Source organism: Ranitomeya imitator, chromosome 3, assembly GCF_032444005.1.
Source record: "Ranitomeya imitator isolate aRanImi1 chromosome 3, aRanImi1.pri, whole genome shotgun sequence".
Taxonomy (NCBI): Eukaryota; Metazoa; Chordata; class Amphibia; order Anura; family Dendrobatidae; genus Ranitomeya; species Ranitomeya imitator.
Window position 1 is genome coordinate 501,279,917 of NC_091284.1, and position 15,696 is coordinate 501,295,612.

Consider the following 15,696-nt stretch of genomic DNA (forward strand, 5'->3'; position numbering starts at 1 on the left):
TTAAAAATGCATACATATGCATCCCATCATTTATAATGCATTCCGCAATTTTTGTGCATATGTTGCGTTTTTTCTGGGGAAAAAACGCATCGCAGTAAAAAACGCAACATGTTCTGCGCATGTCGTGTCTCCTCCTTTGATGTGGGCTCCGGCGCTGAGCCCACATCAAAGTCACGACATGTCGGCTGTTTTGTACAGCTGACATGTGCGCGCAATAGCGTCAGGATGGTCACCATAGAGGTCCTTGAGACCTCTATAGTTACTGATGCCGGCCTGCTGTGAGCGCCACCCTGTGGTCGGCACTCATAGCAAGCCTGTAATTCAGCTACGGAGCAGCAATCTGATGATAGCTGCTATGTAGCAGAGCCGATCGAGTTGTGCCAGCTTCTAGTTTCCCATGGAGGCTATTGAATCATGGCAAATGTAAAAAAAATGTTTTTAAAAATATGAAAAAAAAAAAAATAAATAAAGTTTAAATCACCCCCCTTTTGCCCCATCAAAAATAAAACAATAAAAAAAATCAAACCTACACATATTTAGTATCGCCGCGTTCAGAATCGCCCGATCTGTCAATAAAAAAAAACATGACTGACATGTGCCCGCAATAGCGGCGGGTGAAATCGCGATTCAACCCTTCCTCTGTATGTGTTTTCCGTCCGGCGGAAACAGCTGTTTTGACGGATCCTCCAAAAAACGGATGAAACGTGTGGCCATCCGGCGCTAATACAACTCAATGAGAAAATAACGGATCCGGCGAAAAAAACCTGATCTGGCAGAAAAAAGGAACTTGTGGAAAAAACTTATCTGGCGGGAAAAAACGGATCCCGCGGAAAAAACTGATCTGGCAGAAAAAAAGGAACTTGTGGAAAAAAAACGGATCCGGCGGAAAAAAAAGGATCCGATGGAAAAAAAAACTGATCTGGCAGAAAAAAAAGGAAATTGTGGAAAAAAAAACCCCAAGCCGCACAGAGACCCCCCCCCACGCCGCACAGAGACCCCCCCACGCCGCACAGAGACCCCCCCAAGCCACACAGAGACCCCCCCACAGAGACCCCCCACGCCGCACAGAGACCCCCCCACGCCGCACAGAAACCCCCACGCCACACAGAGACCCCCACGCCGCACAGTGACCCCCCCACGCCGCACAAAGACCCCCCCACGCCGCACAGAGACCCCCCCACGCCGCACAGAGACCCCCCCATGCCGCACAGAGACCCCCCCATGCCGCACAGAGACCCCCTCACGCCGCACAGAGACCCCCCCAAGCCGCACAGAGACCCCCCCACGCCACACAAAGACACCCCCATGCCGCACAGAGACCCCCCCACGCCGCAGAGACCCCCCCACGCCGCACAGAGACCCCCCCACACCGCACAGAGACCCCCCCACGCCGCACAGAGACCCCCCCACGCCGCACAGAGACCCCCCACGCCACACAGAGACCCCCCCACGCCGCAAAGAGACCCCCCCACGCCGCACAGAGACCCCCCCACGCCGCACAGAGACCCCCCCACGCCACACAGAGACCCCCCCACGCCGCACAGAGACCCCCCCACGCCGCACAGAGAGGGAGAGCGACACATGGGGAGAGTGTAGTTTACCGGAGATCACTGGGATTGTGGGGAGGTGGAGACAGAGCAGAGGGAAGCACACAGGGCAGCGTGTGAGAGCAGAGGATGTCTGCCCAGAACCTGCAGTGCCTGGAGTACAGAGGAGGAGCAGTCAGTGCTTCTGTCCTGCGATAGAGAGCAAGTGGAGCTTAACAGATAGCACAGAAATGTAGTAATTTTTGCAAATTTATTAAAAAAGAAAGGCTGAAATATCACATGGTCATAAGTATTCAGATCCTTTGCTCAGTATTGAGTAGAAGCACCCTTTTGAGCTAGTATAGCCATGAGTCTTCTTGGGAATGATGCAACAAGCTTTTCACTTCTAAATTTGGGGATCCTCTGCCATTCTTCCTTGCAGATCCTCTCTAGTTCCGTTAGGTTGGAATGGTGAACGTTGGTGGACAGCTATTTGCAGGTCTCTCTAGAGATGCTCAGTTGAGTTTAGGTCAGGGCTCTGGCTGGGCCAGTCAAGAATGGTTACAGAGTTGTTCTCAAGCCACTCCTTTGTTATTTTAGCCGTGTGCTCTGGGTCATTGTCTTGTTGGAAGGTGAACCTTCGGCCAAGTCTGAGGTCCAGAGAACTTTAGAAGAGGATTTCATGCAGGATATCTCTGTACTGCACTGCATTCATGTTTCTTTCAATGACAACTAGTCATCCTGTCCCTGCAGTTGAAAAACACCCCCATAGCATGATGCTGCCACCACCATGTTTCATTGTTGGGATTGTATTGGGCAGGTGATGAGCAGTGCCTGGTTTTCTCCACACATAATGCTTAGAATTATCACCAAAATGATCTATCTTCGTCTCATCAGACCAGAGAATCTTGTTTCTCATAGTCTGCTGGTCCTTCATGTGTTTTTTTTAGCAAACTCTATGCGGGCTTTCATATGTCATGCACTGAGGAGAGGATTCCATTGGGCTTCGCTGCCATAAAGGCCTGACTGGAGGAGGGCTGCTGTAATAGTTGACTTTGTGGAACTTTCTCCCATCTTCTACTGCATCTCTGCAGCTCAGCCACAGTGATCTTGGGGTTCTTCTTTACCTCTCTCACCAATGCTCTTCTCCCATGATTGCTCAGTTTCGCTGGATGGCCAGGTCTAGGAAGACTTCTGGTGGCCCAAAGTTCTTCCCTTTAAGCATTATGGAGGCCACTATGCTCTTAGGAACCTTGAGAAATTCGAAAATTCTGCTGTAACCTTGGAACAATTGCCACAATTCTGTCTCTAAGCTCCTGTCTCTTTGACCTCATGATTTTCATTTAGTCTGACATGCACTGTGAGCTGTAAGGCCATATATAGACAGGTGTGAGTTATTTCCAAATCAAGTCCTATCAGTTTAATTAAAGACAGCTGGACTTCAATGAAGGAGTAGAACCATCTCAAGGAGGATCACAAGGAAATTGACAGCATGTAACTTAAATATGAGTGTCTATGCAAAGGGTCTGAATACTTATGACTGTGATATTTCAGTTTTTCTTTTTTATTAAATTTGCAAACATTTCTACATTTCTGTTTTTTCCAGTCAAGATGTGGCACAGAATGTACATCAATAGGAAAAAATGAACTTTTTTAATTAATCAAATGGCTGCAATGAACTAAGTGTGAAAAATTTAAAGGGGTCTTAATACTTTCCATACCCACTGTATACTTACCTGTGTATTGATTTATGCTGCTTCAGCTGTCATCCTCTGTGTTCTGTGGTTTGAAGCACCTTTTATAACATCACTGTCAATGTTGGTTTGATTTATTTTCTTTATTAACATTAGTTGAAATTTAGTTGATTAAAATTACTCCATATTTGCAAGCACTTCTTGATCTTGATGCGTGTGTTCACCACAAGATCAGTATGGTTCTGTGTTATGTGAAGTGTTGCCCGCTCCTCGTGTGAGGAAAATGGGCTTGGGTAGTATGTTTATAATAAATATTATAAACTTTGAGTGTAAAAAATTATACTATTACAAGGAGAAGTTCTCAGAAAATAAACTGCAGAGTAAGAGAACCTTTAAATATTGGTCTTGATACTAGTTGATGCCTGTAAAAACTCAGTGATGCAACATTGTAGATAATACTCACTTTTATGATAAAATCTAGAATTTTAGCTTTTAACCTAAGGTGACTTTTTTGCTTCATAAACTCCTTTAAAAAATAATATAATTATATAGCTGAATGTTAAAAAAAATAGAAGAACTCAGCTTCAATTCTCAAGGTTATTGATTCATAAAATTAGTGCAAATGGACCAGTTGTTGCTACGATACAAAAAACATACTGTACGTACCAAGGTCAGCTCTAGTCTTTTCACAACATCTCTATAGAAAAAGTGCCTTCTAAGAGATTTAGGCTGAATATACAGTATACGTTTAATTAGATTTACAATACTTTAGAAATTGGCTACAATGTTATTTACGGATTTTAATTAATAAAATCTAACACTAGATATCATTAAAAAGGAATTTTTATGCTGTAGGACAATTTTGCCCATAATTGATATTCGTGTGGGTATGTGTATGAAGTAGAGATGGTCAATTACATTTGCACTGCTCTGAAAGTTCAGCCTGGTCCTCCATGATAGCCAGTCTTCACCTCTGTCCCTGGCACCCTCCATCTTAGTTGCCTCTGGCATTCCCAAGGCCAGCAACATCATGATGTCACGTATGGCTCAGTCACTAGGGAGCAGAAGTTTACTGTTGACTGTATAATTTGTTGAGACCTTCTTACGTACTCAGGGCTGGCATTAGGACCTAGCAACGTAGGCCCTCACCAAGGGATCCCCATCCAGTGGTGTGCAACTAATAGCGGCAAACCTTGCTTCCGTGATTCAGGGCGGTCTGGTGCAAGCGCCGATTCTGGGCATTCCAGCTCCCGACATCGAACATTTAACTATAAATGCATTGTAGCTGCCGCTGCAGTTGAAAGCAATGATGGAGCATGGAGCCGCCTATGTGTGTGACCACTCTTTGTCTAATATTTAGAATTGAGAGTCCTCAGTGGTTGATACCTTTTAATGGCTAACTGAAAAGATGGTAACAAATTGTAAGTTTTCAAGACTACTCAGGCCTCTTCATCAGGCATAGACTAATACAACATATGAAGAATCACAGACACTCTGTGTCTGACGTCTCAGCCAGTTGGTGCGATGACCTCACTTCATCATGCCACACTGTGCTGGGAAGTGGAGCTGCTGAGGAGATGCATTGCAGAGAACGTAGCAGCCGGGTTACAGGGATAGGTGAGTATTGCAATTTTTTTAAATCAGTGAGTACTTGGGGGAATTATACTGGATGACTATGGGGTGTCCATTATATTATATAAGAGCTGCATTATGCCATATGGAGCCTGCATTATACCATTTGAGGGCTGCTTTATGCCATATTGGGGCTGCATTAAACTACAAAGGGGCCATGTTAGACTATATTGGAGCTGCATTATACCATAAGGGGGCTGCATTTACCATACGGGGCTACATTATACCATATGTGTGCTGCATTATACTATATGAGGGCTGCATTAAACCATATGGGGGCTGCATTATACCATATGAGGGCTGCAATATACCATATGGGGACTGCATCATATCATATGGGGTTTTCATTATACTATACAGGACCTGCATTATGCTATATGGGGGCTGCATTATACTCTATCAAGGACTATGGGCCGTATTATAATACATGTACTATATGGGGGCTGCATTATAATTTACCAAAGACTATGGGAGTGTATTATACTATATGTACTACATGGGGCTGCATTATACTCTATTGAGGACTTTGGGGTGTGTTATACTATATGGAGGAATATGGGGTGTGCATTATACAATATGGAGAACTGTAAGGTATATTATACTATTTGGAGGTCTATGGGTTGCATTATACTAAACAAGCATCGAGTGATTAGTTAACACCATAAGAAAAATAATTGTTCTCAACAACACATCGCCCTGTGAAAACTGCTGATATTCTGCTGATAACATGATATTGTATGGTGACAGATTAATCTACTACACCATGTTCCAAATTATTATGCAAATTGGATTTAAGTGTTATAAAGATTTAATTGTTTTGTTTTCAAATAAACTCATGGATGGTATTGTGTCTCAGGGCTCAATGGATCACTGAAATCAATCTTAAACACATGTGATAATTAGTTTTCCAGGTGATTCTAATGAAAGGAAAACTACTTAAAAATTATGTTCCACATTCTTAAGCAAGTAACATGGGGAAGAAAAAGGATCTCTCTGCTGCTGAAAAGCATCAAATAGTGCAATGCCTTGGTTAAGGGATGAAAACATTAGATATTTCCCGAAAACTTAAGCGTGATCATCGTACTGTTAAAGGGAAGGTGCCACCAGTTTTCTTGTATTTTGTTTTTTTGTGAAATTAAGCTTAAAATAGTAATTAAAATGTATTAATGCAATGTTTGCACTGTTTGCAAACATTTCTATATGAAAAATATTATATATTTTTCTACAAATATACATATTTACCACTAGGGGGAGCATTTTCCGTTTTAGACCTCAAGCAGCTATAGTAAGATTTAGCAGCTCTGCCCCAGGGATATTAGACCACCCAAAAGGGGAGGGAAATGGTGATGTCAGCAGTTACTGCCCCAATAGTAAGAATGAAGAGCTGCATCACAGGGCAGCACCATTTTGTGTGTGACTGCCCTGTGACCTGCTAGCACCAGCAGTTACTGCATCAGAGTCACAGCTTGTTTACAGAGGAGCAGAACACAGTGGGCTCAGCAGCATCTGGACCCAAGAAGAGTGAAAACATGTGGTGTGCATGGAGCAGCATTAGGAGCTGTCTGGGACTCATCCCTCAAGAAGATAAGAAGGAGCTCCAGCTCTGCAGTGAATAGCCAGGCATTATGGAGGGAGGGGAGAGATGCATTGTATGGCTAAGGCCGGGGTCACACTAGACCGTAATACGGACGAGTGCAATGCGATAAAAAATCACATAGCACTCGTCCCAATGTTAATCTATGGGGCAGCTCCCATCATCCGATATTTTCTCGGCCGTATTCAGGATCCGAGTGAAATCGCAGCATGCTGCGATTGTCAGCGTATCTCGGCCGAGAATCGCCAATGAAAGTCTATGGGGGTGAGAAAAAATAGAACAGCACACGGACCATCATTCTCAGGCATTGGGCAGGTGACAGGAAAGGCTCAGCCATTATTTGCTCATTTTGCAAGTGTTTGAGAAAATCTCACCATACGGATGCCATACGGATGTCACACGGATCATTGGATGCGAGAAAATCGCATCCTCGCAAAGCACACGGATCACTGTTTTGGTAACATTTGTGCGATTCTCGTCCGTCAAAAACGGACCTTTTTTTATACGTTGTGTGTGTCCCCGGCCTAAGAGTGACTGATGGGAGAGAAAGAGACGTGACGTATGATGAGTGAGACACATATGGAGTGTGATGGGGAGATACACATTGAGGCTGTGTGCACACGTTAAGGATTTTTCGCATTTTTTTGCGTTTGTTCGCTATAAAAATGCGATAAAAACAATTTAAAAATGCATACATATGCATCCCATCATTTATAATGCATTCCGCAATTTTTGTGCATATGTTGCGTTTTTTCTGGGGAAAAAACGCATCGCAGTAAAAAACGCAACATGTTCTGCGCATGTCGTGTCTCCTCCTTTGATGTGGGCTCCGGCGCTGAGCCCACATCAAAGTCACGACATGTCGGCTGTTTTGTACAGCTGACATGTGCGCGCAATAGCGTCAGGATGGTCACCATAGAGGTCCTTGAGACCTCTATAGTTACTGATGCCGTCCTGCTGTGAGCGCCACCCTGTGGTCGGCACTCATAGCAAGCCTGTAATTCAGCTACGGAGCAGCAATCTGATGATAGCTGCTATGTAGCAGAGCCGATCGAGTTGTGCCAGCTTCTAGTTTCCCATGGAGGCTATTGAATCATGGCAAATGTAAAAAAAATGTTTTTAAAAATATGAAAAAAAAAATAAATAAATAAAGTTTAAATCACCCCCCTTTTGCCCCATCAAAAATAAAACAATAAAAAAAAATCAAACCTACACATATTTAGTATCGCCGCGTTCAGAATCGCCCGATCTGTCAATAAAAAAAAACATGACTGACATGTGCCCGCAATAGCGGCGGGTGAAATCGCGATTCAACCCTTCCTCTGTATGTGTTTTCCGTCCGGCGGAAACAGCTGTTTTGACGGATCCTGCAAAAAACGGATGAAACGTGTGGCCATCCGGCGCTAATACAACTCAATGAGAAAATAACGGATCCGGCGAAAAAAACCTGATCTGGCAGAAAAAAGGAACTTGTGGAAAAAACTTATCTGGCGGGAAAAAACGGATCCGGCAGAAAAAACTGATCTGGCAGAAAAAAAGGAACTTGTGGAAAAAAAACGGATCCGGCGGAAAAAAAAAGGATCCGATGGAAAAAAAAAACTGATCTGGCAGAAAAAAAAGGAAATTGTGGAAAAAAAACCCCAAGCCGCACAGAGACCCCCCCCACGCCGCACAGAGACCCCCCCACGCCGCACAGAGACCCCCCCCAAGCCGCACAGAGACCCCCCCACAGAGACCCCCCCACGCCGCACAGAGACCCCCCACGCCGCACAGAAACCCCCACGCCACACAGAGACCTCCACGCCGCACAGTGACCCCCCCACGCCGCACAGAGACCCCCCCACGCCGCACAGAGACCCCCCCACGCCGCACAGAGACCCCCCCATGCCGCACAGAGACCCCCTCACGCCGCACAGAGACCCCCCCAAGCCGCACAGAGACCCCCCCACGCCACACAGAGACCCCCCCATGCCGCACAGAGACCCCCCCACGCCGCAGAGACCCCCCCACGCCGCACAGAGACCCCCCCACGCTGCACAGAGACCCCCCCACGCCGCACAGAGACCCCCCCACGCCGCACAGAGACCCCCACACGCCACACAGAGACCCCCCCATGCCGCAAAGAGACCCCCCCACGCCGCACAGAGACCCGCCACACCGCACAGAGACCCCCCCACGCCCCACAGAGACCCCCCCATGCCGCACAGAGACCCCCCCACGCCGCACAGAGACCCCCCCACACCGCACAGAGACCCCCCAACGCCACACAGAGAACCCCCCACGCCGCACAGAGACCCCCCCCACGCCGCACAGAGAGGGAGAGCGACACATGGGGAGAGTGTAGTTTACCGGAGATCACTGGGATTGTGGGGAGGTGGAGACAGAGCAGAGGGAAGCAGAGGGAAGCACACAGGGCAGCGTGTGAGAGCAGAGGATGTCTGCCCAGAACCTGCAGTGCCTGGAGTACAGAGGAGGAGCAGTCAGTGCTTCTGTCCTGCGATAGAGAGCAAGTGGAGCTTAACAGATAGCACTGGACTATAATAAAATGGCAGCTAGTCACACCTACAGCAGTGAGTTGTGCAGCCCACAGAGGCGTGCCCAGCTCACTGCTAATGCTGCTGCAATGTTACAGATAGGGTCCATTATCTCCTATGTCCATGGGGTGCCGTAATCTGACACTGATAGTGCCCTGCTACTGCTGCAAAACCAAGATGTCAGCCCCCCGTTCCTTCTTTCTACTCTTATAACACACGAAATCTGTTTTACATGCATTCAAGTCTGGGTTATAACAGCATGTTATGCTACATTACATTGATTAATTAATGATCTACAAACGCGGTACCTTCCCTTTAAGAGATTTGTGGCTGAATCTGAGCACAGACATTTGCATACTGATAAAGGCATAATGAGGACGGTTTCTGCCAGGCAAGTTCATCGGATTAAGAAAGCAGCTGCTAAAAAGCCATTACAAACAAGCAAAAAGATATTTGAAGCTGCTGGTGCCTCTAAAGTCCCTTGAAACTCAAGGTGTAGGATCCTTCAAAGGCTTGCTTTGGTTCATAACCTACTATCCGGCCACCCCTAAACAGTGTTCACAAGCAGAAACAGTTGCAGTGGGCCCAGACATACATGAAGACTAATTTTCACACAGTCTTGTTTACTGATGAGTGTCGAGCAACCCTGGATGGTCCAGACGGATGGAGTAGTGGATGGTTGTTGGATGGCCACCATGTCCCAACAAGGCTGCGACGTCAGCAAGAAGGAGGAGTCATGTTTTGGGCCGCAATCATGGGGAAAAAGCTGGTAGGGCCCTTTAAGGTTACTGAAGGTGTGAAAATTACCTCTGCAAAGTATATGGAGTTTCTGACTGACAACTTTCTTCCATGGTATAAAAAGCAGAAATGTGCTTTCAGGAACAAAATCATCTTCATGCATGACAATGCACCATCTCATGCTGCAAAGAATACCTTTGCCCATAGCAACCTTTGGTTGTTATGGGCATAAAAGGAGATAAATTCATGGTGTGGTCACCATCTTCCCCTGACCTCTACCCTATAGAGAACCTTTGGAGTATCATCAAGCAAAAGATCTATGAGAGTGGGAGGCAGTTCACATCAAAACAGCAGCTCTGGGAGGCTATTCTGACTTCATGCAAAGAAATACAAGCAGAAACTTTCCAAAAACTCACAAGTTCAATGGATGCAAGAATTGTGAAGGTGATATCAAAGAAGGGTTCCTATATTAACATGTAACTTGGCCTGTTAGGACGTTTTGGCGTTAAATAGCTTTTGTTCAGAGAATGTGACCTCCTAATGCTGCAAATTCCACAAATAAGCATTTTCAGATCTTTAAAACATATCAAATGTTTAGAAATTCTACTGTGCCTAATAATTTGGAACAGTCCATTTTGAGTTTTTATTCATTTTCGAGATTATACTGTTATCATTGGGAGGTTTCTTCAATAAAATTTGATGTAAACTCTAAGGCTACTTTCACACTGGCGTTTTTTGCCAGACATCGCAATGCGTCATTTATGGCAAAAAACGCATCCTGCAAAGTTGTTTGCAGGATGCGTTTTTGCCCCATAGATTAACATTAGCGACGCATTGCGACGCTTTGCCACACGTAGCCCACCGTCGTGCGACGGTTGCGCCGTGTTGTGGCGGACCGCCGGGAGCAAAAAACGTTACAAGTAACGTTTTTTGCTCCTGACAGACCGCTTTTTCTGACCGCGCATGCGCGGCCGGAACTCCGCCCCCACCTCCCCGCACCTCACAATGGGGCAGCGGATGCACCGGAGAAATGCATCCGCTGCACCCATTGTGCAGAGCGTGAAACGCTAGCGTCGGAATCTCTGCCCGACGCATTGCGACGGGGAGATTCCGACGCTAGTGTGAAAGTAGCCTAACAGGTGATGACTTTTATTAGACTGACTGTCATTTGCACTGACCATTTAGGAAAATCCGAGAAAAATATCATTTTCATAATAATTTGGAACATGGTATAGTGATAGTTTTGTCTCTATCATTCCTTGTCATCCGGTGTAAAGATGCCGGGAAATAAGTGCCAAACAACTTCAATGTTGTCGATCACGCTCGCTTAATGGCCTAAACTAAGCACATGGAAATACAACCAAAATGTTTCTGCAAGATAGTGTAATATGTTCGCATTTAAGGCCCCACTTTACTGCTAATTACAATTTGCCAAAGAAGGCCACTGATCCCGAACTAAAGACGGTTAAAAATTAACTTTTCATGAACTATTTAAAGATTAAGATTAAAATATACTACAGTCAGTGTGTATGAGGGGACATCGGGATATAACCCTATGCTCACAATATAGTAACTCCCTATATCGCACACTAATAAGTATTGATAAGTATTAGCTTGGTGCGGCCGCTACCAACTGCTCTCTAATAGTGTTGCCAATAACAAAGACTGACTGACTCTAGTAAAACCTAAAGCCTCCCCAACATGTTTCACCAGGAATCTGGCGTCATCAGGGGACAGAGGCTTAATGATCAAGTATATAAAAAACCTGAGCCTTTAAATGCTTTGTTCTGATGTCACAGAGTTGCACACCAATCACAGTTACCTACATAAGGAGGCTTTAGGTTTTACTAGCGTCAGTCATTGTGATCATAGCGTATTTAAAAGGGGGGGTTATATCCCGATGACCCCTCATACATACTGGTTGTCGTATCTTTTATTCTTTTTCTTAAATATTACCTCTTAAATATTCTGTGATCAACTGTGAGTGACATTACTGAAAAGTGGAAGTAAATAAAAGCCATAGCTACTCAGCCATTAAGTGGCAGACCACATAGTCGGGTCACCAAATGTTGAGGCACATAGTGCCTACACTCTTCTGACTGAGTATCTGTACAGTTCCAAACCTCTTCTAGTACTAACATCAGCCAAAAAACCTGTATTCTGAGAGCTTTATTGCATGGGTTTTTATGGGCAAGTAGCTCCATGCAAGTCTTACAACACCAAGCACAATGTCAAGCGTCAGATGTAGTGGTGTAAAGAAGACTACCATTGGTCCCTGGATCTGTGGAAATGTATTTTGTGGAGTGGCAAATTACATTTTTCTATCTAGCAGCCTGTTGAACAAATGTATACTGTACACCCATCTTTATGTTCCAGAATGTTGAGCCCCAGTGGACAAGCCAAGTTCCTTAAATGCATAGTTGACTGAGCTTCAACTGGAAGAACTTGACTGGCCTGCACAGAGCCCTGTCCTCAACTCCATAAATTAGGGTACGTAGTAGCTTCTGCAGGTGTAATGTGTAGTTATCTATATGGTATATTATCCCTTCCAAAACAATTTAAAAACAGTTGTATAGTAGACCCAAAAAAAGATATATAGTCCATAAAGTTCAATCGATGGTTAAACATTATTCCCAGTGTTTCCCATATGCCCATTCTTAAAGATTCTCATATGCAAAACTTGTTGGTCAAAGCTTATCTTACAGTTCCATAAACATTGGGATTAACTACATAAAGTATGTCCACTGGACTCAATCAAAAGAAAATAATACCAGATGATGCTGCAAATAACTTAAAACAACTGCTCAAAATGAAGGGAAACCTTATGATCTTCTATCTGGCATTTTATATCTTCCAAGTCAGGACCCAGAATTTCAGCTTCCATCTTCCTTGTCCTCGCTTCTGTTTGTGAAAGCCAGTCACTTAACTGCTGCAATTGTTGATTCTGAAGGTCCATCAACGTTTTGTGCAAACTAAAGAGAAATAATAATTAAACATTGTAATTTTATATCTTTATTCAATGTGAAATAAACTGGAAAAAGTCAAATAGGTGTTAGAATAATATACATCTTTCATTTGATTTTTTGAGATTTGTCAATATTGTCTTACTTTTCTTGCTTCTCTTCGCTACAGTAAGTAGAAGAAAGTGGCCCCTCTAGTTACAACATTATTTGTTCTGAGACGTCTATTATGGTCTGAGAAAAATGTAACTACAATCCAAAACTCTAAGGATAACTAGTAGTTAGCTCTAAAGCCCTCAAGTCAGAAGGGGCAGAGAAAACTGCAAAACTGAATTTCTATGTCAATTAAATGAACCTTTTTAACGTACTGTACAGAACATACTGTTTGCAGTGAGAATACAAAGGAGCGTCGCTGACCAGGTACAGGTACTGTCAATATTGGAGAAATATATGAGGTTCAGATAGATAAAAGTGTCCTACATGTAATACCAGTGCTGTTGATGGCGCGGTACATTTAAGACAGGTATAAAGCAATACAGCAAATAATAATAATAATTATTAAAAGTATATTACTTACAGTAGAATAAGATGCAAATATTGTAAATAACAACTGCATAGTACATGTGGTACAGAAAGATAATAGTGCAGAGTGCATGTGCAAATATAGTAGATAGCAATGCAGTACATACAGTATTAGTAGATACGTTAATCTGAACCCAAAACTAATAGAGGGCACAAGGAGTGTATAGAAAATATATGAAAATAAATTTATTAATATTAACTACACATAAAAATTAATGTCCTAATAAAATGGATGCTATTGGTCAGACTAGAAAACAAAACAGCAAGTTGTCATACGAAATACAGGTTAACGATATTGTTATTAGACTTAGTGGCTTTCAAAAAAAATCCCATATCAGGGGTAAAGAATAAATCATGAATACAAAATGGCAAGTTTCAAAATCTAAAAGTAAACCCTATTCAGTAGGCAGACCAACAATCATCAAAATAAGGCCTAGTGCCATTCACCAAAGGTATAACTTACAGTTCGTTGTAGACAACATCCTACTATCACCCTTGGTCTTAATATAGTGGAACTGCAAAAAATGTTATAAGGTATACATGTAAACAAAGAAAAAACCCCGACGCGCGTTTTGCCAATTCTCCTTCTGGAAGAAGAATTGGCAAAACTCGCATCGGGGTAGGACGCAGCAATCCTGACATATTATCCAGGTATTTATATACTCTTGGCACTTTAGCATGTAGTTAACTATTTCCAATTAAGATATTAATGGTACATTTAAGGGTAAATTTAAGGGTACATTTGACCTGATGGTGTTTACATGCACTTAGACACCTTATGGTACTGTTGGCAGTTTTTTTTCTATACTGAGAAGTGTGAATTTTTTTCTTTGTTTACATGTATTAAGATACCTTATAAAATTTTGGGCAGTTCCTCTATATTAAGACCAACGGTGATATTAAGATGTTTTCTACAACAAACTGTAAATTATACCTTTGGTGAATGGCACTAAGCCTTATTTGATGATTGTTGGTCTGCCTTCTGAATAGGGTTTACTTTTAGATTTTGAAACTTGCCATTTTGTATTCATGATTTATTCTCTACCCTTGATATGGGATTTTTTTGAAAGCCACTAAGTCTAATAACAATATCGTTAACCAGTATGTAGTATGACAGATGGCTGTTTTGTTTTCTAGTCTGACCAATAGCATCCATTTTACTTGGACATTAATTTTTATGTGTAGATAATATTAATACATTTATTTTGATATATTTTCTATACACTCCTTGTGCCTTTTGGTTTTTTTTGGGTTCTGATTAATGTAACTATTCACTGAGTGTGACCCATGTGTACTCAGGTCATTTAAGGACTAACTTGTATAAGTATTAGCACATAGCAGTAACCTACATAAAGCACAAAAATGTGCCAAAACAAAGTATAGTATGGATTCAACTTTCAAGTTGGGACACCACATACTGTTCCATACCCATTAAATGCTATTTTCTGAAAACTAAATAAAATATATTACCAGCTGAAAAAAAATTATTTACTTTAACCCAGGTTGCTTTATCCTGATTTTTCGATGTTTGCATATCAGAGTTCTAAATTCAAACCATTGTGCTTAACTGTACTGTCATCTGCCATAACACCGCCTAAGGCTGTGAAAGTACATCTGCTGCTTCTTCTTCTTATCCATAGTGTGGATGAAAGTGATTGACGCTGTAAAGATGAATCCGCTGTAGTATAACTACTATGAAGTTATGACGTTAGTTTTAACACTGAAATGATCGGAAATAATAGATCACTGAACTAAAATACATTCATTAATAAAAATGCCACTGATTTTTATGTAGGAATTGTTATTTAGTGTCAATCAGTTCATGCCAAAATTGCATGGCTGAGATCTCAGATCAATAGTTTGTGAAAGTTTGGATTAAATGTCAAACATTAAATGCCTGCACAGACAATAATTAGAGAGCACTTAATGGCCAGCAGCTCAATAATAAAACATTATGCAGTAAACATCTAAATTTCCCCTAGTGGTGGATGTAGGCAAATACAATTTTTTATCTAAAGGAGTTTAAAACTTTTGCAAAAGTGGTGCCTAAGCAACTACATAGTCATAAAAAAGAAGAAAGCTAGTTCTCACTCAGTGCCCATCGCTGTCTCTCCACAAACTGCTCTGGTCTCTGTGTATAGGCCGCAGAGCTCAACTGCTGCACTGCTGTAGATGACTCGAGCTGCTGAGCTCAGTGATTGGCTGCAGGGATCACGTATGGTCCAGTTAGATGACTCCACTGCAGCCAATAGAGACAGACCCAAGCTGCGGTGGAGAGCCGGTGGTGGACTCAGGAAGTGTGAGCACTATCTTTGCTTGTTGTTTTACAACTGTGCAATAGTTTCGACTTCAGCTTTGTGAAAGTGGAATACTCTTTAACTATTCTTAAAACCACACACTTTTGGATCTAAAAACAAGTTTAAAAAATAGCCTCAA

General features: G+C 43.0%; 1 protein-coding gene across 1 annotated transcript in view; it reads right to left on the reverse strand.

Annotated features, from left to right (window-relative positions):
- Positions 1-15,696, reverse strand: part of DMD (dystrophin) — a 4,179,683-nt gene that overhangs the window by 2,909,348 nt on the left and 1,254,639 nt on the right. The window contains exon 12 of the mRNA XM_069757653.1: positions 12,540-12,690. Within this exon, the coding sequence (XP_069613754.1) occupies positions 12,540-12,690 (151 nt within the window). The remainder of the gene's footprint in view (positions 1-12,539; positions 12,691-15,696) is intronic.